Source organism: Pelodiscus sinensis, chromosome 6 (assembly GCF_052426305.1).
Source record: "Pelodiscus sinensis isolate ZL-2025 chromosome 6, ASM5242630v1, whole genome shotgun sequence".
Lineage (NCBI taxonomy): Eukaryota > Metazoa > Chordata > Testudines > Trionychidae > Pelodiscus > Pelodiscus sinensis.
Genome location: NC_143057.1, coordinates 106566961 through 106594244, shown reverse-complemented (window position 1 = coordinate 106594244; position 27284 = coordinate 106566961). Strand labels below are relative to the sequence as shown.

Genomic DNA, 27284 nt, shown 5'->3' with positions numbered 1-27284 from the left:
AGCTATTCTGCAAAAAAACATTTATATGCAAAAATATATTCTGCAAAAACTATCTGATATGAACAACCTTTAATCTCAGACTTTTAAATTAGCTTTGTGTGGCTGTTCCAGGTCAGCTATGTTGAGAGATTTCTCCTTCACCCAGTATGTCTAATTGCTCCTGAAGGCCTTATCATGTGTTTAACCTCTGTCATAGGAAACTCTAGTGTCACACATTCAGCATTATGATTTAAATGCTGGATCATATAATAACAGAGATGAACAGAAGGAATAATATTTGGTAATTTTCTGTGCATTTTATGTGAGTCTAATTTTTAAATAAGATATTTAAGAATGTCAGGGGTTTTTTATAGCAAAAATTCATCTTTAAAGGAATATTGGCATGCAATTTTTATATTTTATTGTTTCCCCCACTCTCAGATGATCTTTAAAATGTTTTTTTTTCTTTGAGTGATGTGCCTCTGTGGGTGCTCCATTATTGGTGATGGGTCATCCCGGAGCCACAGATCAGAGGTTTTCCAGCAATTGTCAGTTGGGCCACACATGCGTGAAAGGTGCCTCATGCCGTTTGCGCCCTGGCGCCTCTCGCGCGCAGCCTGAACCGCCTCCTCCCCCCCCCCCCCCACACACACACCCACCTTTAGTTTTTCCACTTACTACCCTCCGTCTCAGACAGAGCTCATCTCTCGCCGCAGGCATTTGTTCTCCTCTGTAGATAGAACAAAAGACAGGACTATGCAGCACTTTAAAGACTAACAAGATGGTTTATTAGGTGATGAGCTTTCGTGGGCCAGACCCACTTCCTCAGATCAGTGGGTCTGGCCCACGAAAGCTCATCACCTAATAAACCATCTTGTTAGTCTTTAAAGTGCTGCATAGTCCTGTCTTTTGTTTCAGCAAGACCAGACTAACACGGCTACATCTCTATTACTATTCTGTAGATAGTTTGTTTTGTAGTTTTTCTTAGTTTAAGTTCCTTTATTCTACTTCTGTTAAAAATAATAATTTTGCTTCTGAAGGGAGCTGCGGAGTAGTGGCAGTATCCTGACTGAAAGTCAAGCCACCCCACTATAGCTCAGCTATCATCCCCATTTTTTCTTTCCCCATTTGGAGAAAAAAAAAATAAAGGAGAGAAGAAGGCAGAGAAAAAGTTACATGGCCTCCCCAGAAATTTTACTTTAGGGCCCACTACCACAACACAATATCAGGCTCACCGGGCTTTTAAAAGTGTGACGCGTGTTGAGACCCCATGCCTGTTTTGGACTCGTGTATTCGTTGCCTAGGGGAAGCTCACATACCCCAAAAATGAGCACTGCTGCATGCCCATGGCAAGAGCCAGGAAGGACAGTGAGCTCCCTGTGATCCTGTTCAAAAAGGCTATGCAGCCAACTCATGAGTCACAGCCCCTTCAACCTCCTATGGAGGCTGTTAAGAAAAGGGCTGCTTCTCCCTTGCCACAAAAACACTTGAAAAAGAGAGCCTCACCAGCAAAATCTCTTCCTCATACCCCGTCTCCTAGGATAAACAAGGGAGACACACCAGGCACCTCCAGTACCGTGGCACCGAGACCATCTACCAGCATCACTTCTGTGACCTCCTACACTGTTTCAGTGCCGACTCAGTCATCCTCGGCACTAGAAAGGTGGCACTGGCATCAACAGCAGCTCAAGACCTGACACCGGTGAAGATTTTGGCACTGGCAGCCAAGCAGACGACCCATAAATCATCAGTGCCGCCTTCGACCGCATCGTCACCCACGTCAGTGCCACCTCCCTCAGGGGCTTCGGCACCGTTAGAAGATCTTCCAGATGACTTGCAGACAGTGCCACCAAGACTTCTCATGAGTCCCTTCCTCCATCTAGGGAACCTACCCCGGTACCTTTTTCATTCTGTATTTCTCTGGGGCTATGTTAGGTATCCAGTGCTGTCTGAGCATACTGCAGTTGGAAAGGATAATCAGAGTGTTTTTTCCTCACAGTGCTCCTTCCTCACTATGGGTATGTCTACACTACCCCGCTAGTTCGAACTAGCGGGGTAATGTAGGCATACCGCACTTGCAAATGAAGCCCGGGATTTGAATTTCCCGGGCTTCATTTGCATAAGCGGGGAGCCGCCATTTTTAAATCCCCGCTGGTTCGAACCCCGTGTAGCGCGGCTACACGGGGCTCGAACTAGGTAGTTCGGACTAGGTTCCTATTCCAAACTACCTAGTTCGAGCCCCGTGTAGCCGCGCTACACGGGGTTCGAACCAGCGGGGATTTTAAAATGGCGGCTCCCCGCTTATGCAAATGAAGCCCGGGAAATTCAAATCCCGGGCTTCATTTGCAAGTGCGGTATGCCTACATTACCCTCCTAGTTCGAACTAGGAGGGTAGTGTAGACATACCCTATATTTCACCACTATTACTCACATCATGACAGACCTCACCATCTTCTTTGGTACTTTGAGTGGCTGTATACTCTGCTTCCCTATCCACCCTACTGGCTGACATGGGAGCACTGGGACTCTTGCAGATGTCGCTCCACAGTTCCGTGTGCCCCAGTGAAGAGACGCATCCTTGCCCCTCGCATCCTTCCGACCACGCATCCTTCCAACCACGGTATATTCAGAGGAAGAAGAGGATCAAATCCCAGGCAAGCAGACCAAGACACAAGCTCCTGGGAACTCTCCTACTGACAGTCAGTCATCAACTGATGAAGCTATGATCCCGGATGATACATATCCTACTGATGACTTGAAGCAGGTCCAAGAACTTTTCAAGAGGGTGCCCATGAGGCAGGAGGTCTAGCTTTAGGAGGTGAAAGAGAAACAACACCGCCTCCTAAGAAACATCCATTCTGCCTCTTGGGTAGATTGCACTGGCCGTCGATGAAGCTATTATGGAGGTATCGGACGCGATATGGCAAATTCACATTTCCATCCGATTGACATGCAAAAGAGCTGATAGGAAGTATTTTGTCCCTTCTAAGAACTTAGACTTCCTTTTTTCTCACTGCAACCCAATTTGCCGGTATTGAACACTGCAAATCACCACTCGAAAACTCCACAATTTAGATCCACACCTAATGACAAGAAGTGTAGAAAACTAGAATTGTGAACTGTTTTGCTCTCCTAGCGAACCATGACAAGTATTCTAAACTAGCTGAATTTATGGAGCATCTCCAAAACTCTAAGAGGCCTATACTTAGGTCAATCATTGCTCGTACAGTTTTGCAGTCATCGTTTGACGTGGCTGACAAAGCAGCTAGGGCAACAGCTACAGCAGTCGTGATGCAAATAGTTTCCTGGCTGCAAGCTGTGGGAGTGCCTAGGGAGTACAGTCTAAGGGGGAGGACCTCCCTTTCAATAAACCAGCTTTATGTGGCCAATACAGATGATGATCTGTATAACAATGAAGACTCCCGAGCCACACTCTGAACACTGGGCATGTATTCACCACCGTATCAACGGAAGCACTATACCCCGTACAACAGAGACAGTTACTATAAATGTCCACAGCAGAGGTTCTCTGATTATATCCAACCCAGACAATGATCCCAGAGGAAACGTCCACCTTAATCCCATTCCTCAGGCTCCCAGGCTATGAAGCAGCAGATGTGAACCTTCGGTCAAGGGTCTGCACAACCTCCCCATGCATCCAGTGTCAACAAGCCAATGCTTTTTCCACCACAACAAGCCAACTTTTTCGCCCACAGGCTATGTCCCTTTTTCCACCAGTAGGACTCCAAAACATCGGACCAGTGGGTGCTACAAACCATTTGCATGAGATACACCATTCCCTTCGCTTCCTTCTACCCTCGCCCTTACCTTGTCCCTCTTTAGGGACCCCTCCCACGAGACGACTCTGAGACAAGAAATCAATCGTCTCCTCCATCTAAGAGCAATAGAGAGGGTTCCCGACTTATATCAAGGAAAGGGATTTAATTCCAAATACTTCCTGACCCAGAAATGCATAGGAGGTTGGAGACCAATGTTGGATCTCTGCAAATTAAACAAATTCCTCCAAAAACAGCAATTCAGGATGGACACACTGGCTTCCATCATCCTGGCACCAGATGAGGGGGACTGGTTCTCATCTCTCAACCTACAGGATGCATATTTTCACATCACAATGCACCCATCCCACAGATGTTACCTCCAATTCACCATGGATGAGGACCACTTCCAATACAGAGTTCTTTCCTTTGGCTTATCCTCTGCTCTCTGTATTTTCAAAGACCTTCGCGGTAGTGATAGCTTATCTTCAACAGCAGGGGGTTGAGATTTTTCCCTCCCTAGATCACTGCCTCATAAAAGGTCAGTCACATACAGAAGTGACAACATGATCTCTGGGACCAGATACCTGTTTCATCATCTAGGACTCCTTATAAAGGAACAGAAATCAACTCTGGATCCCATTCAGGACATAGAGTTCATTGGAGCTCACCTCAAATCCTTATCTGCCCAAGCTTTTCTCCCACACCATCATTTTGCCACAATACAGGATCTGGTAACATACTGCTCATGAGCTCTTCCACTATTGTACTTACTTGCCTTCACTTATGAGCCATACGGCCACGCACAATGTACATCGTCCAGCACATGCATCTCCATTTCCATGCTCTGCAGCACTTGCTGGTGTCAGTCTATATGCTATCCAGTCACCCACTTCATTAGTTACCATCCCCATGAGTATCTTGGATTCTCTCAAATGGTGGATGTCATCTGACAATCTTCTTGTGGGGGGTCCCCTTGCACCAAACCAAACCAACTGCAGATGACAACAGATGCCTCCCTACTAGGATGGGGCACACACCTACATCATAGTTCACATACATACATAGTTCACAAACTTACAGGCAATATGACGACCGTGTTTTATATAAACATTCCTGATCCCTTTGTGCAGAGGTAATCTGCCTTCAGAACTGGTGCATTCACCACAGGGTCACCTTGAGGTTGTCATACCTACCTGGTATGAACAGTGCCATGGTGGATGCTTTGAGCTGCAACTTTTCTATGAATCAAGGATGGGAGTTGCACCCAATGGTGTGCGTCTCTGTCTTCCACTGATGGAGATACCCATCAATAGACCTTTTCGCAGCTCACCATAACAGTAAGTGTCCTCACTTCTGTTTCCATGCAGGACTGGGCGAGGGATCATTGGGCAACACCTCCTTAATTCCCTGGAAAGAACCACTACGTTACGCTTTCCCACCAATTCCACTGATCCTGAGAATCCCACGAGGCTCGAGTCATCTTCATAGCTCCTTCATTGTCCAGGCTCCCATTCCTCCAACACATGTCCATCAGACTGCCATATCCACTTCCACACTGCCACGACCTCCTTTCCCAGGATAAAGGCAAATTACTCCACCCTCTACCTAATATCTTTCACCTTCATGCATGGCTCCTATCTGGTCCCACAGTGCCGAATCCCAGTGCTTGGAACAAGTGAGAGCAATTCTCCTCCATAGCAGGCGGCCATTCACCAGAGCCACTTACCTGCAGAAATGGAAGCCGTTCTCTTCCTGGTGTTGGCACGTGCATGTTGATCCTTATACTGCACCGTTTCATTGTGTCCTTGACTACATATTATGCCTGAAGATTGGTGGACTGTTCATCTCCTCAGTCAAGGTGCATCTCGCAGCAGTAAAAGCCTTTCATGAGCGACAGATCGTCTATCTTTGCACATCCTATAACCAGGAAATTCCTTAGGGGCCTCCTGAACCTCTACTATCCCTCCCCCACCCCACATAGGGCCCAGGCACACTCATGGGACCTAAACTTGGTTTTAGATTGTATTATGAGCCCATGGTGACTTTCCCGCTCCCGTTCCTTCTAATAAAGGTACTGTTTTTGATAGCCATTACTTCTGCTAGGAGGGTTAGCAAGATCAGGGCTTTGATGGTGGGCCTACCTTTCTTTGCAAAGGTCAAAGTAACTTTGTGGCCACATCCTTCATTGTTGCTTAAGGGCTGCACATCAACGAATCAATACTTTTATCAACATTCTTCCCAAAGCCACATCTCCTAGAGACGCTGTTCTTCATACAATAGACATTCAATGGGCCTTGGCCTTCTATATAGACAGGACTCAGACCTTTCGTAGCTCTCCATGTCTTTTTGTGTCAATTGCAGAATGCTCGAGAGACATGCCAATCTCAACCTAGCATATTTCTAAATGGATATCATCCTGCATGCTCTGTTATTCTGTCTGCAATAAGCCCTTGACGGCTCCACCAAGAGCACACTTCACCTGTGCTACTGCAATTACTATGGCTTCCCTGAACAATGTTGCCCTTAAAGACATTTTCCAAGCAGCTACCTGGTCATCCAACCATACCTTTGCCGGGCATTATGCCATCGTGCCCTACCTTGCAGCTGATACAATGGTTGCTGCATCAGTCCTGTCTTCAGCTGCCAAGTAGTGACTCAGAGTCCCACCATCCTTGCTGAGCACTGCTTTGTAGTAACCAACAGTAGAGAGCACACCAGAATATCGCTCAAAGAAGAAAAGGAAGTTACTCGCTCTGTGAGTAACAACTGTTCTTTGAGATGTGTGTACCTGTGGGTACTCCACATCCCTCCCTTTCTTCCCGCTGCTTGGAGTGTTTGTTACTCGGGCATATGCAAGGATCTAAAGAGTGGTTTGGGTTGTGCATGAGAGGTGCCAGGGAGCAGACAGCATGGGGCACCTTTTGCATATGCATGTCCCAACTGACAACTGCTGGAAAAGCTCGATCTGGTGTGTCCCATCACCAACAGTGGAGCACCCACAGGGGGACACATCTTGAAGAACAGTTGTTACTGCACAGGGTTACTGCACAGGGTAAGTAACTTCCTTTTCCCTGTGTTGTGAAATGGTTGGTTTAATTTTCTTACAGTAGTACTCTTTACATACTATTTCATATCAAGTGCTTTAAGAGTGTTAAAAGAAAGACAGTAAAATTAAAATTATTATTTTATCTTGCCAAAATTACTTTTGTATCTTCATGATCTAGTGATGATGTCATAGATATGAGAATAATATTAACTGTTGCTTTGGAGTCAGTGTAATGGCTTTGTGAGTACAAACATGATAGATATTGATCATGTTGTTTAATGTGCTATTGAAAGCCGCTCATGTACTAATGAGATGAGTTGTACAATAATCTATATAGGATAAAATTACTTTTTTATGGATCTCTGAAGAGTGGTGCTTATTGTATTTTAAGTTTTGTTTTATTTACTTTAGAATGATTGTTAAAGCTATAGGTAAACATTTAGAGCCCAGAGAACTTTGCTAATCTGGTGTTAATGCTTTAGGTAGGTAGGAGTTATGGTTAGTAGCCCTTTGTATTGTCCCTTTTAACTGTCATGATACATTGTTTTCTTCAACAGGTTAAATAGTAGTGATACTGATGGAGAGCCTATGTATATTCAGATGGTAACTGCACTGGTTCTACAGCTTATCCAGTGTGTTGTGCACCTGCCATCAGTGGAGAAAGATTCCAATTCAGACGAGGAGTCAAACAAAAAAGTAAGTCTCTTTAAAGACGTTTTAAAGTGTTTAATACGTGAGTATGCATTTGTTCTGTGACACTGAACCTATGGAGTAGTGTCCCCTGCATAATAACATCATGCACTAGACAAGCGGGTCTGAAGTTTTTATATATTTAATACTCGACAAACAAATTTTGTTGTTGTTTTTAGGTGGATCAAGATGTCCTTATTACTAACTCATATGAAACAGCCATGAGAACAGCACAAAACTTCCTTTCTATTTTCCTTAAAAAGTAAGTGTTATCACACTCTTTAATTGTGTTTTGATGTGTGTGGTTCATAATTACAATTTTATCTCTGTTACAGACCGAAATGTAGCACTTCCTAAAGTTCTGAAATTTTAATCAAAAGAAATTTTTCTGGAGAAAGTTGGAGTTTGAATTGGAGATGGTATTTTTAAATGTAGGACATTGTAAAAAGAGATTTTTAATTTTAGGAATACTTTTTTTGTGAAGTTCTAGCTTAAAAAGAAATCTCACATTTGCTTTATTCATTAAGTCCCACTGAGAACTATTGCATTCTGAGTTTCTTAGGTGTTCATAGGGTATGTCTACACTACCCCGCTAGTTCGAACTAGCGGGGTAATGTAGGCATACCGCACTTGCAAATGAAGCCCGGGATTTGAATTTCCCGGGCTTCATTTGCATAAGCGGGGGGCCGCCATTTTTAAAACCCCGCTGGTTCGAACCCCGTGCAGCGCGGCTACACGGGGCACGAACTAGGTAGTTCGAACTAGGCTTCCTAGTTCAAACTACCGTTACTCCTCATTCCACGAGGCTTCATTTGCAAGTGCGGTGTGCCTACATTACCCCGCTAGTTCGAGCTAGGTAGTTCGAACTAGGAGGGTAGTGTAGACATACCCATATAGTCTTAATAGTCACTAAGGTTTCTTCATAAATCTTGTAAAATGTATAAAGTCTTCAACCTGCAACTGCAAAATTAGAAGCACCTGAAGTCTAGTTCAAGCTTAGAATTTTTGCACAATATTTGGAAAAATTAGTCTTTGATATGAAAGCTTCAGTTACAGAAACTTGCAAAGAGTGTAAAATTCCGTTACTCTTAGCTCTATGCACAAAAATTCTTATGCCACAGAATTCTGCAGGGAACTGTGTATACATGTGAGAAGCTGCAGGTAAAATGTATGCCACATAATACAAAGAGGAAAATTTAACTTTCATCAGGAGTTTTGCACCTATAATACGAATGAAAAACATGATTTATTGGTTATATATTTAAGGTACACTGTACTACCAAAGCAACTTATCAGAATCAGTTTTAAAGAAAGTTACCTTTTTAAATTAAACTACATATCTCTGAGACATTACCAAATCATCATATGTCAGGCTCTGATTTGATCTTTCTCCACTGCACCTGTTGTTTATGGACAGGTACCACTAATATAAATTCCAGAGACTTAGTTGAGCAAGACTACTTCCTAAATCAGGAGTGGGCAAAATTTTTTGCAGGGGGGCCACTTAATGAATTGTGGTATGTAGGTCGGGCTGGCTCCATCCTCAGAAGGGCGGGGACCTGGTGCGGAAGGGTTGGGCTGGGAACTAGCCTCCCCCCAGAGTTGTCTGGGGCCAGAGGCTTTGAGTTAAAATCACAGTAAAATCACAGCGGTTCTGGCCCCTGCTGGGGTAGCACCACAACTGGGAGCCCTTTAAATAGCCATAGTTTTCCCAGGTGGGTGTCAGGCAGTGTGGTAGCAGCAGAGCCGTGAGCCATTTAAATTGTTGCTATTCAAAGGGCTCACGGCCCCACTGCAGCTCCATTGCCTACCAGCTGCCTGGGGTTGCTGCAGCTACATGAAGGGCTCACGGCTCCGGTCCTTGCTGAAATAGCACTGTGACTGAGAGCTATGAGCCATTTAAATAAGATCCTGCTTCCTGAGCCACTCATGGAAATTCAGTGGCACAGGCAGGAGGATATAAATAGAAAGCAGCCAGATGCAGTCTGCAGGCAAGATCGAAGTGTTAGGTAGGACAGATGTGGCCCGCAGCTTGCATCTTGTCCAGCCGTGTTCTAAATGCACGATTTCAGTATGAACTAATTTATTCTCAGTATGCAGATTTGAAACCCTATTCTATCTAATGTACTCATCCTGAAGATACAAGTAAGATTTTCAGGCTTATCTCATTCAACATGAACTTTAAGTGCCAGAGTACCAAATTCACCAAAATAGACTGAGACCTAATTTCTTATTCTTGGAAGAGAGAGGAGAGCTAGCACACATGTAACATTTGTAATCAACAAGTGAAAAGTCTGTAAAACTAGTATGATACTTATTATACATTAATATCCCCATAAAATATTAAGAAAACTGTTTCCAGTAGTTGAAACCAATGCTGGATAAATAAGATACTGGACCAGGGAATGAATTGTAGGTATCTTGCATTGTACTTAGAGCTACCCTCGTTTACCTTGTTATGTATGAAATTTTAGCTACTTTTACTCTTTGTTCTTTAGAGAATCTATTGCTGAAAAATATAGCTAGATGGGAAGATTCTTTCTGTTGACATTCCAGGTCTATCTGGTTTTAGTAATAGGCATGTTTTTGTACTTTGGAACAAACAACATAAGACAGTTGATCCTTTTTAATACATGGTTATTACAAAACATTTTCATTATTTTCCTTTAAACAGATGTGGTAGTAAACAAGGAGAAGAGGATTATAGGCCACTGTTTGAGAACTTTGTTCAAGATCTGCTTTCCACAGTCAACAAGCCAGAATGGCCTGCTGCTGAGCTATTACTTAGCTTATTAGGAAGGTTGTTGGTAAGAGACCACAGTATTTCCAATTTATTATAGTGATATAAAGTGCTGTACATGGCTTATTAAATTTATCCATCCCCTGGTCTAGGAAACTCCCTGTTCAGGACCGTTCAGGTCCCCAGGGTGCTGGACCAGGGAGGTTCAACCAGTAGTTAGATAGCACCTTGCAGTTTACAAATATACATGTGGTAGACAGATTACATACATACACAAACACGCATATATAACAATGAAGTTCCATATCAGATGTACAACATGAATCCTATCTAGTTAGGCTGATTAGAAGGTCCATTTAAAAAAATCTTAGGAGCATTTTTGAAAACGGGCCAACTGGTGATGGAAATTAATTTCATATTAATGTTAAAATATTGATATATGTGGTTATCAGAAAGACAAGGTAGTGAGGTAATGTAGATTATTTTTATTATCTTCAGTAATTTAAATTGATTACTCTGTTATATATTTAAAAGCATGGACTCAACAGACTTACTGGATTTATGGCTTATTACCACACTGCTCGCTAATCTTTAATTGCCCACTTCATTTTAAGATGTCTGCCACTACATGTGTTAACCCCTTGTGCTTAACAGTTTGTCCCAAGTTGTAATTAGCTCAGGCGTTCTGATATCTTTCCCTAAAAAAGTTTGAAAGCTTATATCTTCCAACAACAGATATTGGTCCAGTACAATATATTACCTCACCTATCTTGTCTCTCTTGTATCCTGGAAATAACACATTTACAACAAAGCATACAATTATGTTCCATTGCAAATTATGTAATTTATTCAGGTTATTAGTTTATGAATTTCTGAATAAGATCAAATAATATATTATGAGAAACAGTGCAGGTAAAGAATTGAGTAGATAATATTTTATCCTGCTTTTGTTAGGTTCATCAGTTCAGTAACAAGTCTACAGAGATGGCTTTGAGAGTGGCATCACTTGATTATCTTGGAACAGTAGCTGCAAGATTGAGGAAAGATGCTGTCACTAGCAAAATGGATCAGGGATCCATAGCTCGAATCTTGAAACAGGTATATATAAAAGCCCTATGGTTTAGTGCAGGGGTGGGGAACCTTTTTTGGGTCTGGGGACCACTGACTCACAAAAAAATCAGTTGAGGGGCTGCACACAAGTGAGAAACAAAACAAAAACATAACAAAATCTCACTGTTGTAGCCCCTGACTGAGAAGGAGGAAGGCACTCCCCACGTTCCCATCACACACCAGAGCCTGTGGCGGAGGGAGCCCAGGCTAGTAGATTTTGTGTGCTCCAGCCCCAAGGGGATGGCAGGAGGGATGCAGCGCCAGTGGGGGATTCCCAGTACTAAAGGGGAGCCCTGAGTCTCTGGGGCCAGACCTAGGCAAGCAGGGCCTTAGGTCCCCACCTCAGATGAAGACATTAAAATGCTATTCTACTCTGAAAAGTAATGACTTACAAGTGCCATTTGGGGAGTCCATCTTTAGTATCTGTCTAAGACTTCTTTATCAGATGTACTCAAATTATAAATAAAAATGTATTTTCTAACTACTAGCTCTATAAACTCATCCTGGATTTTGAGAATCAAGTCCACCTCACACATGATTTTCAAAAATAAGGATTCATCAGGTCATATTAATGCCTCAGTTGCTCCTGTCCCAACTCCTTATCTTCACTGGGTTAAAACTACTTGAATGGTTCCGTTCTACTGTATGGTAATGATGCACATGAAGGAATAGAATCCAGCTCTCAGCTCTCGCTCTCAAGAGGAGTAAAAGTCATTTTAATCATTAAAGTCAGCAGATGTGCCTGAACACACACAAGGACCAGATTTGTTGATTGAACTAGAGCTACTTTCATACACATTTGTAGCGTACTGTCCATCTGTATCCGCAAAAAGAGTCATGGATATCCACATTGACATCTGTGGATATAAAGCTAATATTCACAAATTTGCAAGGCTCTCGATAACATAATTTGTACCTGCATCCACATTCATAGCCACAAAAATAAGTCACAGAGCTAGATAGATTCATGGAGGTTAGATCCATCAATGGCTATTAGCCAGGATGAGTAGGAATTGTGTCCCTAGCCTCTGTTGCTGTGGAGGTGGGTGACAGGGGAAAGATCATGTGAGGATTGGGGCATCTGGTATTGGCCACTGTTGACAGACAGGATACTGGGCTGGCTTGACCATTGGTCTGACCCATTATGGCCATTTTTATATCCACATCCGTGAATGTAGATATAAAGCAAGTATCTGCAGATTTGCAGCGCTCTATGCATTTAAAAGAGCTAAAGTTTCATAGGTATAGGTTCAATTTTCAAATCCTGAATCTGGTTTCAGTCAATATTTTTGTGCAACCAGTACTGGTTTACAGCTCAGTTTAGACATATATTTCTAAAGTTCTATCAGTGCTACTCATTAGAATTGCCTCTGTTTCTGTGAAAGAGGCAACAGTTTTCCGTACAAGGTGTTCCTTTTTTTTCTCTCCACCATGTCATGATTGTTTCACATACCTAGTTTTAGGCTGCCTATTTAAAATGCTTGAGGATTTACTTTGATTTTTTCCTGGATCACTGGCTGTGTCAGACACGGTCAGAATTAGAGTTCAGTGGTCATTTTACATTTATTTGATCCCAATTTCACTATTAGTATTAAGGATTAGTAGTCAGACTATTGGCTATGAAGCCAACAGAGTTGTGGGTGTTTTTTGAGGAACCACTTCAGATTCTTCTGTGGCAGCTGTAATTCTATCAAAGGAGAAGTTTGTGGCTATTCCGACTATTTATCAACTAAATGACTGAAGTCTGTTCAGTTCTTTTGAAACTTTTGGGATTCATGACTGGCAGCTTAAGACACACCCAGTGAATGACATCTAATGATACTTCTACATCAGTGGCTTAGTACAAATTATTCTTCCAGGAAGATGAATTTGTTCACTTGTCTCCATACCTTCAAAGATTCTAAGAATGCTACATTGGGCAGTACAGAAGAATGTTTTAAAAGGGGTCTCTTTCACTGCCCCCGTCTCCATTAGAAATGGCAACAATGGATATCTGCGCTTTGGCAGAGCGCTCCTCTGAGTGCACCTCTGCCTGGACATTGGAATTGATGGCAAATGAAACTGCACTGGACAATATGATAGGCTCTAATAGCATTTCTTCAAGAAAGCCTATTGCATACTTGGATGAACAGTATAACAGCAGTGTACTATGTAAAGAAGGGTCATCTTACTTAAGACATTTAATGCCAAATGATAAATCTCTAGAAGTGTTCTATTTGTCCAGAATCATTACACTGCTCTTTTTACAAGATGGAGACCTCTTGACTACAAGAAATGGTGCATAAGTAACCACTTTCCCACTCAAGAGCAGACTTGAGTTCTCTGTTAGATGTTCCGTTGTTGAAACAGACACAAAACTATATTTTTTTTCTTTTTGCACTTCCAAAAGTTATCAAGGAAATTTCTTAGGGACTGGATTGCGTGCATAATTCTAGCAGCTCTTATTTAGACTCAACATCCTGGTTACTCAGATCTTGTGGACTAGTAATTAGAGTTACTTTTTTTCCAACTCCTGGTGTTTGGGCTTGTGTCATAGATGTCCTTATATTCTGGTATGAAGGTACATTTGGCGGAGGAGAAATGTTCATTGGAGGAGAAGGGGAAGCAGAGCAGACCCTCTTCAGTTCCTTTTTAGTTGTCTGCAACTTTAGGTGGAGCTTTGTAGTGTCTGTTATAGCTAACAATGCAGTTTGCTGTTTGTCTTTTCTGGCTTACTCCTTGTTCGTGGTTTTTTTTTTTTTTTACCATTTTTTCTTTAGCTTTTTTTCATAATTTAGCATGCTTGCTTGCTTAAGAGTGCAGGTGGAATTTCCTCCTTCCACTCTTACATTTACCTGATCTGGCCTTTGTTTTTTTCACTCAGCTTTTTACCTGGCTCCGTATTTAATGTGTTATCCCTGGGTATGTCTACACTACAAAGTTAATTCGAACTAACGTCCGTTAGTTCGAATTAACTTTGATAGGCGCTACACTAGCGCTCCGCTAGTTCAAACTTAATTCGAACTAGGTAAACCTCATTCTACGAGGACTAAACCTAGTTCGAACTTACTAGTTCGAATTAAGGGGTGTGTAGCCCCTTAATTAGAACTAGTGGGAGGCTAGCCCTCCCCAGCTTTCCCTGGTGGCCACTCTGGCCAACACCAGGGAAACTCATCTGCCCCCCCTCCCGGCCCCAGACCTCTTAAAGGGGCACAGGCTGGCTACAGTGCCCATGCCAGGTGCAAGCCTGCCAGCACCCAGCTAGCAGACTCTGCACCTGGCACAGCTCGAGCCAGCTACCCGATGCCCCCCAGCCCTCCCCCTCTTCCCGGGGCCAGGCTGGCGGCTCCCGGGAGCTTGCCTGGGACGGCAAGAGGCGGGCACCCGCCTGGTCTAGTGCGGACATCGTGGACCTCGTCCACGACCTCTGCACTAGGCACAGGAAAGTGGCCGTCTAGGGCAGGAGAGCTGCCAGCCTGGCCACCCAGGAGCAAGTGTGCATGAAAATCAAGGTGGTCCACTGAGACCCCCGACCCTGAACCCTGAGCTTACAATGGCCGTACTGGGTGAGACCAAAGGTCCATCTAGCCCAGTAGCCTGTCTGCCGACAGCGGCCAACCCTAGGGACCCTGGAGGGGATGGACCGAAGACAGTGACCAAGCCATTTGTCTCGTGCCATCCCTCTCCAGCCTTCCACAAACTTTGGGCAGGGACACCACTCCTACCGCCTGGCTAATACCACTCCATGGACCCAACCTCCATCACTTTAAACTCTGTTCTAGTTGTAGCCTTCACAGCCTCCTGCAGCAAGGAGTTCCACAGGTTAACTCTTTGCTTTCTGAAGAACAACTTTCTGTTACTAGTTTGAAGCCTGCTACCCATTCCTTTCCTTTGGTGTCCTCTATTCCTTCTATTATGGGAATTAATGGAGAGCTTTTCTTGATGCACCCTCTCCACCCCACTCATGCTTTTATAGACCTCTATCCTATCCCCCCTCAGTCTCCTCTTTTCTAAGCTGAAAAGTCCCAGTCTCTTTAGCCTCTCTTCATATGGGGCCTGTTCCAAACCTCTGATCATTTTAGTTGCCCTCCCCTCTCCCACCCGCTCTCTTCCCCTCTCCCACCTCCTTTTCGCAGTCTCCCCGAGTTTTGTTCAATAAAGAGAGATTCTATTTTTGACCACACGTTTTCTTTATTTTGTACATCAGGAAGGGGGGCTAGGGAAAGGTCAGTGGAAGGAGGTGAGGGAGGAATGGGGTACGAGCCCCCGATGGGGAGGACTGAGCTGGCTCTGCGGGCTTCTGGGGGTGGAAGCTCTCCTGCAGCCCCCCAATTGCCCCCTCTCCCCAGATGGCAGCCTGCGGCAAGTGCAGCCGGTCTGATGGCCGAGTGCTGTGATGTGCCCAGTGTGGGCACTCAGGGCACTCCAAGACAGGACTGCTTTGCAAGCGGGGCACCCCTGAGAACTGTCTGTCCGGGGGTGGGGGTCGGGTCCCTTTAAGCACAGCCCTCGGCTAGCCTGAGGCAGCATCTCCACGCTCTAAGTCCTCATCTGATGCCCTGCCGGCACTGCTTCCGGCCATCCTTAACCCCGGTTCAGGGTCCACTTAATGTGGACATGGTAGTTCGAATTAGCAAAACGCTAATTCGAACTAGTTTTTTAGTCTGGATCCGTTAGTTCAAATTAGCTTAGTTCGAATTAACTAATTCGAACTAAGTTAGTTCGAATTAGCGCTGTAGTGTAGACATACCCCCAAAGACGTTGGCCATCAAACTGTGCCAGACCTGCCATAGGTCTTTTCATGACAACAATGGAAATTCAGCTTTGGCTAATGCTTGAGAGAGATTCTCATCTTCCATTTGTAAGCTCTGCTAAAAAATTGAGGGAGCTTTCTCTTCTGTTGGTTATGTAGGATCCTAGGCAGCACCTGTTCATTGGATTTGGTTGCTCAGAGAGCTTAGTAATAAGCAAAGATCCTGATGACCCTTTAAAACCATCCAGATCTTCAAAAATGGAATAAGAGAAGGAAAAAGTCACCCTCTCAGTCCAGTTCTCACAGGACATGACATCCTTCCACAGGTACCACTGAGATACTTACATTCCCTGGTACTAACACACCAGCTAAAACCATGCCTCAGCCAAGAAGCCAGCCAGTTTTAAAACAAAACAAAACATCAGAGCAATGTCAGCATTGTCACTAGTCTTCATGCCTTGAAAAACAAGAACTCTAAAACCAAGCCATAATCGTCTTTGGTACTGTCTTCTATAGTCAGCTGAGTACTATGTCAGGTGTCACCCAGCATACTGACTCCTGAGGCCGCTATCCAAATAGCAATTTTCCATAAGGATCTTTGAATCCCTGAAGAACTTGAGTCACTGAGGGGTGCTTACTGAAATTAGTGGATCCTTATGATGACCAGCTGTACAGAGTCCCAAGAGGGTATGCCAGGAACAACTGGCATCCTCTGGTCCTGCACCACAGGTGGATCTTACAGAGAAGCCAGAGTCAGCTGTGGAAGAATAATACCACTTTCCCATAAATCTTCCTTTTCTCCAGATAAGGATATTGTCTCCTCTGACTGTCTTATATCTTCTTATTGCTACTTTGCTCTCTGGACCTCCGTCTCAATAGGGAAAAGTCTATACTCACATCCATACAATATATTGATTCCATCAGGGTCACTCTGAACTCCACAATCACCAGAACATCCTTGTGGTTGGACAAGCTCGCCATCAAGTGCAGTCTTGTTTTAGTAATAAAGCAGAGTTCACAAATCACAGCAAGGGCTTTCTATAACTTCTGGGCCACATGGCAAAGTACATATTTTACATCTATAGCAAACATCCTTGCATGCACAAGTTCAAACTTGGCTTACCCCCTCAAGTATAATTTGTCCAACCAGATATCCATATCTCTTAGGATCCTCAAGTTCTCTAAATTAGCAGGAAGATCCATAACAAGGTGTATGTTTGGAACTCACTTTCTCACAGCCTCCTTCCACAAGTATATTTGAGTGAATTTGTCTTTCTGCCTATTTGTTTGGAACTCCTCCTAAATGGAAAGAGCTAGAACCACCAAGTTTGGTATGCAACTTCCTCTTATCGTAACTTAAAGCAACGTGTGGATTTGGTTGTGCCAGGAAAATAGGACAGAATAACCAGGCAAGTGAAAGGAGTTGGCTTAGGGGTTCACTGCCCTTTCCGCCCCCATCTGGGACTGTCCCAGTGTCAAGCCTCCCACCCCCCCAGACACCCTGTAGTGAAGGGAAAGTGCTGCATTCTTCACTCTGGCTGGGAAGTGAAAGGTGCATATGGACCTGGACTTGCCCCAACCAGGGGACATGCAACCATCTCCTGGCTGTGCTGCAACAACCACAGAGAGGTGCTTCTCTCCTAGAGTCACGCTTTTGTGGTGAGAGAGGGCTGGAGTAGTCCTCTTTCCGTAGTGCAGCCTACATACTGACTTCCTCCTCCATGGCCCCACCCCAGAGCAATGATTCAAATGATGCATGTACATCTTCATTTTGTTTTCCAAAAAAAACCCCAAAATTAATTGACTCGAGGGCCTGAACAACACCAGGCAAATCTTCTAGTTAAGAATTTAAAAAATCCATGGGCCAGAGGGTGATTTTAGACATTAATCCCATGTGATGTGCAATGTAGAGAGCTGAGCCAACAGATCCCTGCTGTTCTCAGATGCATTTCAAATGGTTTTGTGGGGATTTAGCCATTTGAACTAAACTGCATAAGTCTCGCTTGAAAATGTAAGTGCTTATCACCTTTCTGCCAAGCTGAAAACACCCATCATTGCCCACTTCAGTTGTCACTCTTTCTTTTATATTTACAAGGGTTTGTTTACTTAAGCAGTAAGTGCACATCTAGCTGGGGTGTAAAGCTACATCACTCTAACACTCTGGGCAGTAACCATCCATTAGGACCCTGCTGCCTAATAATGAACATTCCCTAGTGCTCTCTTAGATCCTGGCTCTCTAAGATAATTAATTTATAAATATTATATAGATAGTCTGGAATTGTTGGCAATGTAATTAATTGTGTACTTTTACATTAATTTATATGGATGTATGTATAATGATATCTTGATCATATTTGCAACTGTGAGATATTACAGCTCATGAATATGTCTTGCTACATATTACAGGTGTCAGGAGGAGAAGATGAAATCCAGCAGCTGCAAAAGGCATTACTAGATTATTTGGATGAAAACACAGAGACTGATGCCTCGTTACTGGTAAATTTCATTTTTGGATATATTAGGTCTATATAAGTGTTCTTCATCAAGAGGATGGTTTATTCTCCAGAGTTCTGGGACAGACATACTTATGTCTTGGTTGCACCTTTGCTCTCTAATCCCAGATCTGTTCATAGCATGCATTATTCTAAAATAGTGGAAATCTTAGTAGCTTCATTCTACAGCATTTCACTCAAAATGTTTATAATAGTCCTGACCTGATGATACCTAAATTTTAGTCGGAGCATACAGTTTTAATTGATATTTGATGAATTCAGACTGTTTCTTTCATAAATGCCATACTCTCAGCCACAGTAGATATTCACTTACACTATTTTATCTACTGTAATCCTGTGATTTTTGTCAGTGGTATTATTTGTATTAGACTAACGTATTCTCCATTCAAGTCTCAAATGATGAGTAGCATTGAACTCATTTGCCTGGCCCCAGTTTAATTTCTTCACAGTTTGAAAAGGAACTATTAATAATCACCTTTTTTATGCCTATCTTTTTGAATTTCTCCAGTTTTCTCGGAAATTTTATATAGCTCAGTGGTTCCGTGACACAACTATGGAGACAGAGAAAGCAATGAAATCTCAGAAGGATGAGGATTCCTCTGAAGGAACTCATCATGCAAAAGAAGTTGAGACAACAGGACAAATAATGCACAGAGCAGAAGGTCGCAAAAAATTTCTTCGCAGTATCATTAAAACTGCACCTTCTCAGTTCAGTACATTGAAGTAAGTTTTGGTAATTGTGGGTTTTGTTTACTTTCTCATTTGACATGTAGGAATTTTTCTTTGTTTTTAAATAAATAACTACCCAGTATTGTGTTAATTTTGTTACAGGATGAATTCTGATACTGTGGACTATGAAGATGCTTGCTTGATTGTTCGCTACTTGGCCTCTATGAGGCCGTTTGCCCAGAGCTTCGATATTTATTTGACACAGGTAAACTGTGCCAGAAGTCTTAGTGCTGTGAAATACAGTTGGTTTCCTGGTTCCAAACACTTATGGGGTAGTGTGCAATATCTGTTCATTGTTGAGCACAGGTATTTAATAGGCCATGATAACGCCACATGTTTTCATGTTATGTATTGATAGCATATGTGCTTTTTTTCCTGCATGTATATTACACATACCATACTACTGTACATATATTGTTTTATTTGTTCATATTTAGAAATCCATCAATAACATGGGCTAAAAAGAGAACTACAAAATGTTGAAACGTTTTCACAGATTTTTAACTTTCTAAAATGCATGCCTGATTGGGAACATAACCTCATAAAACATGTCTTCACAGATCATTCATATAAATGTATAAATTCTAAATTGGACATGCAAACCAGATCAGTCATTTGCCTGCAGTGCATGATGCTGTCATGCTGATAGTCATGGTTTGACCAAATGACATTAATGTTCCTTCTTTCTTCCTGGGAGGGGAGCACTAACATATTGACATAGTGATACATTTGAGCTCCAGGTAAATGCTATGGGTCATATTACTTTCTTTGATCCATTTACAGGGATATCTCAAAGTTAGGGTGTACAAATCATACTCCCCTGTTTAGAGGATATAAAAGCCACATGCAGACGGGAAAAACAGAATAAAAATAAAGGGATGGGCCCCATATGATCAGTTTTTGGGTTATGGCTTGTACTAGGGAGGGAGAACCCGGCTTCTAGTGTTGGTGCAGGAAAATCATCATTCACATGTATCCCCTCATTTTTTAAACATTTGTTCACTTTTTGGTAGTTTATTTTTCTCATTTTAGTTTGACTTCTGCATGTTGTCCCATTGTATTTTTGCTTGCATTGAACACTGCTTGCTACTTTCCAAAAGCGATTAAAATGTCATTTTTGTTTTCTTATTAGATTCTGCGTGTGCTTGGTGAAAATGCGATTGCTGTTCGAACAAAAGCCATGAAGTGTTTGTCTGAGGTTGTTGCTGTAGACCCCAGCATTCTAGCCAGGGTAAAAAAGGAAAATGTCTGTAATGTACATACATTCTTCTGTTTACATTTAAAAGAAATTCTATTTTTCCATACTCTGCATTTTTGTTCTCCTTCAGTTGGATATGCAACGAGGTGTTCATGGACGATTAATGGATAACTCCACTAGTGTACGAGAAGCAGCTGTGGAGTTGCTTGGCCGGTTTGTGCTCTGTCGACCTCAGCTTGCTGAGCAGTATTATGACATGTTAATTGAGCGAATACTGGTATGGTAATTTTTAAAATCACTTTGATATTTGTAAACACATTTTAACTGGGTTGATATCTCTATTATGCTAAATAATATCCCAGGCCCTAAAGTAAATGAACTTGTATAGCTTTGAGGGGGAATCAAACCTAAACATTCTGCCCATCAGGTTAACTGTTTGAACTGAAACAATTGCTTTTGATGAGTAACTGGTGGGTCAGAAGCTAAACATAAATACCTTCAAAGGTAAAAATCATGGCTCATGAAAGATTTTTTTTTCATCTACACATAGCAACGTATAGGTAAAATGAAGGATTGTTTCCCTTTTTTTTGAAGCATAACATAAGGCCAGCGTTGGAGGAAGGCCACTGCATTGATGCGGAGAATCCTAATCTACGGAATACATGTCTACAGATTTACTCTATTTCATATTAATAATTGAATATAGCTTGTTCTAGTTACAATAAAAATACATTAGTGCCTTCACTTTTTTCTAATTTGTGGCATTGTTAAAACATTTTCTGATGTTTGAGTGATTATTCTCTATATGTGTTTACGCTGTTAGGATAGATCACACTCATGTTAAGAAAGCTTTAGTATTTTGTATGTCAAGATATTTTGATTAACACGTCCATGTAGAAGGCTTTAGGAGTGTGAATATGTCTAATACCTGTAAATATATATAGAAATATTCAGTATGACCGTGTATCATTGTTTAAGGAACTGCTGAGATATTAAATCTAAAAGTCTGTCAAACCAAGAGTGATGTGAAAGTACACTCATTATTTCAAAATATATTTGAAATACAGGTTTCTATTCCGGCTTCCTGTAAACCTCATTGCACAAGGATTAAGTAAGATACCGGAATAGTGATTTTTTTTAAATTAGCATTGTGTAGGCAGTGCCAAATTTCAAAATAAATTATTTCAAAATAAGGTGTGTAATTTGTAGAGCTCAAATTACGTAGCTTATTTTGAGGTACACGCTACTGTACAGACATAACCTAAGACATACAGGACCTGTATAGTACAGGTGGTTGTTATTGGTATCATTACAATGCCCAAGGGGTAAGTCTACACAGCAGTGTTATTTCAGAATAACTGACGTTATTCCGAAATAACATAGTCCGCGTCTACACTACAAGCAGTTATTTCAACATAATGTCAAAATAATGTCAAGCTGGAAGACTTCTTACTCCAACTCCTGTAACCCTCATTTTACGAGGAGTAAGGGAAGTTGGAGGAAGAGTGCTCTTTCTCGGTCTTCCTGCTGTTTAGACAGCACTAAAAACCCAAAATAAGCTATTTCAACTTAAGGTACACAATTTAGTCCTGCTGTGCAGACGTGTCCTAGGAGTCCTAGTTATGGACCAAGATCCCATTTTGCCAAGCACTCTATAGACTTTTAATAGAAAAAATAATCTTTGTCCTCCTTGCAGTCTAAGTACAAGGAAAGAGATGATAGGTGGATACAGACACACTGAGGAGGGATTACAAGGAAAACAATGAGACAGAATTGGTCAGCATGCACCTGAGCATGAATTTGTTGGAAGAGTCTCTGGAGTTCAAGTGCACTTATGAAAAAAATTGTTACATTGTTGTAGCTCAAGCTTTGAATGATATTCAGGTTTACTCCCATTTATAGTAGATCATATTGCAGGTCACAAAAAGACATGGGTAAAATTGGTAGTGTCCAAAGCTGGGCAATAAATAGTTGCCACCTTCGGAACAAGTGGAGATTTTGAGGGAGGGGAAATACTCTTGCTGTTCTTGCTTTTTGAATATTAAGGATGGAAGAATCCGGTGAGATTCTCTTGATTGCAAATCTGAGTAACAAAAGGTGGGAAAACTCCATCAGTTAGGATTAGATATACTTCTGCCATTTCTTCCCAATCAATATCTTTGTCTTTTCTGATAGTTTTAGCAAGCTAGAGCACAAGCTGATTTCTCACCTAAACAATTAAAGAATTGCCGTTTGAATCTGATAACAGAGAGATTTAGAACTTGGAGTGATATTTGGATCTACAAATAGAAACCCTCCTCATCTCACTGTCACCATTAGATTGCCTCATATGCATGTTTAATATGAGAGCTAACAAAAAAGAGAGCCTGCTATACCCTACTTGGAACAGAAGAATGTGAACTTGATAATTTAAAATAGTGAACTGTCAAATGTGGATTTAGTTAATATCATTTGTTGCTATAACTTGAGGCATTAAAAGTATGTTATAATGTATCCAGGAAATAATAATAAATGTAATTTACAGTGAAATAGTCCAATGGCCTATTCACCATACTCCTAAACACATGCCTATTGCAACCTGTGATATACCTCTCCCTGTGCACTAAACACCCTAATAACAGCTGTGTGGGTGAAACCAGGCAGTTGCTATACTCTTGAATGACCTTGCACAGGAAAAAATTAGAAAATAAGAACACCCTACCATCTGTGGGTGAACACTTTTCACAATGCAGAAGGCTCCTTTGTCAGTCCTCAAATTCAAAGGTAACCTGCACAATGCTTTCAAAAAACAAGCCTGGGAGCTTAATTTCATAACTGTGCTAGACACTAAAAAAATTACTGAACAGACTTCTTAGACAGATATCTCATTAACCCACCCACTTTTTGTCCTATAACTGCAGAGGTGTTTTCAGGCCAGCACTACCTTGGATGGTCCCTTAGAATATGTGTAACTACTTATACTAAAACAATCTGTTCCATCTTGCATTTAGCTGTGATTGTTGGAGTACCTTTCCTAGACCTGAAGAAAAAGCTCTAGTGTTGCTCAAAAGCTTTGCTCATTCACTAACGGAAGTCGGTTCAATAAAAGATATTACCTCACCCAGTTTGTGCCTCTCATGAAGAGAGATTAAAAAGACTTGGACTTTTCAGCTTAGAAAAGAGGAGACAAAGGGGGGGGGGGGATTTGATACAGGTCTATAAAATCATGACTGGAATGGAAAGAGTGAATAAGGAAAAATTATTTACTTATTCCCCCAATATAAGAATATGGGATCATCAAATGAAATTAATAGGCAGCAGGTTTAACAAACAAAAGGAAGTTTTTCTTCACTCAGAGCATAGTCAACCTGTGGAACTCCTTGCCAGAGGATTCAGTGAAGGCTAGAACTTTAACAGGGTTCAAAAAAGAGCTAGATTGATTCATAGAGGTTAGGTCCATCAATGGCTATTAGCCAGGATGGGTAGGAATGGTATCCCTGGCCTATGTTTCTCTGGAAGTGGGTAATAGGGGAGGGATCACATGAGGATTACCCGTTGTGATCCCTCCCTCTGGGATATTTGGCATTGGCCACTGTCAGCTGACGGGATACTGGGCTAAATGGATCTTTGGTCTGACCCAGTAGGGCCATTCTTATGTAGAATATCTGCATTTTGATTGTCAGGTTGTTGATTACCAAGCAAGTCTCCTAGAAAGGAAGGTAGTGTAATCTCTGTCTAGTTAATATGCAGAGTTATCAGGTTCTGAAGGGATTTTAGACCAATCCTTAATGCCCAAAAGAATGCAGAGTCTTGCGGGAGAGGATATATAATGGGTTACTACTGCAGTATTCACAGGATTTCCAGGACCTACAGAATCTCTGGAATGAAGTATAATATTACCAAATAGTAATGCTGTCTTTCATATAGGTGCATTTATAATCTCTTAGTTACTTTTTTAACATATTTTGCACGTCAACCTTGATAATTTTTAATTGCTATTACTACACAAAATACTTAAATTCATTATTACTTCTGATTTTTTTCAAGAGTATTTTGTTTTCTCTCACCAGGATACTGGTATCAGTGTAAGAAAAAGGGTTATAAAGATTCTTAGGGATATCTGCATTGAACAGCCAACATTTCCCAAAATTACAGAGATGTGTGTGAAAATGATTCGCAGAGTCAATGATGAAGAGGGCATTAAGGTAGAGTAAAATATTTCTTTTAAGCTTTTAGTTTATTTTAGTTGTTTATTTCTTACAATGAAAGTCTTACATGTTTCCTTACAAGAAAGTCAGAGTTTCTTTAGTATATGAATGATTTTTACTAATTTTTACATTTGTAAAATAAATGTGAATTTAAAAAAGACAATCTTATTGATAGTACCCTGTCAGACATGTTTTTATTGTGTACTCCATTTTTGTGGTTTAAAAAAATATGGGAGCTTAACAATAAAATACATATCTTTAGATTTATTTTTTATTTTCCACTTGTAAATTATCTCCACTCTTTTTCTAATTGCTTACTGACATAAATAAACATTCCCAACTTGGGAAAGGTTGCAAGTGCTTTGGAGGATAAGATCAAAATTCAAAATGATCTGGAGAAATCATCTGAACTAAACATTATGAAATTTAATAAGAACATATATAAATTACTACACTAAGAAAGGAGCAGTAAATTGCACACATACAAAATGGGAAATGACTACCTAGAGAAGAATACTGCAGAAAAGGATCTTGGGATTATTGTGGATCACAAGCTAAATAAATCAAGAGTAATATCACTGTTGGGGCAAAAAAAGCCCACATTACTCTGAGATGTGTTAGTAGGACTGTTGTAACAAGACATAAGAAGTAATTCTTCCACTCTACCCTGTGCTGTTAAGGCCTCAGCTGAAGTATTATGTCCGGTTCTGGACACCATGTTTCAAGAGGTAAACAAATTGAAGAAAGTCCAGAGTAGAGCAACAAAAAAGGTTACAATTTTCAAGAACATTAAAAGGTTACAATGAGGAGGTTAAAAAATTATTAACTTCTGAGGATAGGACAAGAAGCAATGGTCTTAAATTTCAGCAAGGAAGCTTTAGGTTAGACATTAGGAAAAACTTCCAAATTCTCGAGGTATTTAAGCACTAGAACAAATTTATGAAATTTAGGAAATTTATGTATGGAATCTCCATCATTGGAGGTTTTTAAGAATTAGGTAGATAAACACCTCTCAGGAATGGTATAGTTATTATATAGTTCTTCCTTGAGTGCAGGGGACTGCACTAGCTGACCTATTGAGGTCCCTTCCAGTACTACTTCAATTACTGCATTAAAAGTGATCAAGAATAGTTAACTGACCAACTTGATGAGGTTACTGACTCTGCGTATATGGGGAAGGTGACGGACATGATATACCTTGACTTTAGCAAAGCTTTTGATATGGTCTCCCACAGTATTCTTGCCAGCAAGTTAAAGTAGAATGGATTGGATAATGGACTGTAAAGTAGATAGAAAGCTGGCTAGATCATCAGGCTCAGTGAGTAGTGATCAACGGCTCGATGTCGCATTGGCAGTCAGTATTAAACAGAGTGCCCCAAGGGTCAGTTCTGGGGTCAGTTGTGTTCAACATATTTATTTATGACTTGGATGAGGAGATGGATTGCACACTCAGCAAGTTTGCAGATGACACTAACCTGGGGCGAGGTAGATACAGTGGAGAGTAGGGGTGGGTTCCAGAGTGACCTAGACAAATTGGAGGATTAGGTCAAAAGAAATCTGTTGAGGTTTAACAAGGACAAGTGCAAAGTCCTGCACTTGGGACGGAAGAATCGCAAGCACAACTACAGGCTGGGGACCAACAGCACTTCTGCAGAAGATGACCTTGGGATTACAGTGGATGAGAAGCTGTATATGAGTCAACAGTGTGCCCTTGTAACCAAGAAGGCTAACTACATATTGGGGTGCATTAGTAGGAGCATTGTCAGCAGATCTAGGGAAGTGATTCTTCTTCTTCAAGGAGTGTCCCTGTGAGTGATCCAACTTTGGTGGTTTTGGTGCTTCTGCGCCTTTAGTCAGAGATTTAAGACAGCAGTGCCCTCTATCGGCTGCTCACGTGGGCAGCCAGCATGCACCAAGTATATTGATGCTACCACCAACTGCACCCTCTGTGCAGGATAAGCAGTCAGCACTGCTAGCACAGACCAAGCATTCGACCATGCAGGGTCATACTAAGCAGTCAGTACGCTGGTGCAGAGCAAGAGGTCAGCTCAGTCAATGAAACCCCTGCCACAGACTTTATCAACACCGACATTGACACCTAATGTCCCAGTACCGCAGCAATTCACCATAGCCGCAGATCTCATAATCACTCAGTGCTGTGAACTCCATTGTTCGGTTCTGATGGTACACCAAATACCTCTCGCTTTTGTCTTCCTGTGACCCCATCAGGATTGGCACTATCTAGTGACAGAGGATGACTCTATCAGTGTTCACACACCAAGACACTCATCACTGAAACCGATGCAGCATCCTACTCAGTGGCAACCACCACAATGGCGATTGCCACCAATACCTCCCCTTTTTAACTGGCCATACTAGGACCCTGGGGCCACATATAGGATACAGCAGAGAACCCCTGCTTCCAGGTCCCGAATGTCTCCCTCCCCCTCAACCACACTCTCGAGGCCCGAAGAGGATGAGAAATCGGAGATAGGGAAAGAGGAATCACCACTAGACTCTCCACCACCCACCCATATATTGTCCTCGTCACCAGAAAATGCAATAATGCCGATGCCTCAAG

General features: G+C 41.9%; 1 protein-coding gene across 8 annotated transcripts in view; it reads left to right on the top strand.

The window, feature by feature from the left end:
* Nucleotides 1-27284, top strand: part of NIPBL (NIPBL cohesin loading factor) — a 312200-nt gene that overhangs the window by 240466 nt on the left and 44450 nt on the right. For all 8 annotated transcript variants that reach the window (XM_075932528.2, XM_006139460.5, XM_006139462.4 and 5 more), the window contains 10 exons: nt 7362-7500; nt 7674-7756; nt 10169-10301; nt 11189-11332; nt 18483-18572; nt 19098-19312; nt 19421-19523; nt 20451-20549; nt 20647-20793; nt 24566-24700. In XM_075932528.2, the coding sequence (XP_075788643.1) occupies nt 7362-7500; nt 7674-7756; nt 10169-10301; nt 11189-11332; nt 18483-18572; nt 19098-19312; nt 19421-19523; nt 20451-20549; nt 20647-20793; nt 24566-24700 (1288 nt within the window). The remainder of the gene's footprint in view (nt 1-7361; nt 7501-7673; nt 7757-10168; nt 10302-11188; nt 11333-18482; nt 18573-19097; nt 19313-19420; nt 19524-20450; nt 20550-20646; nt 20794-24565; nt 24701-27284) is intronic.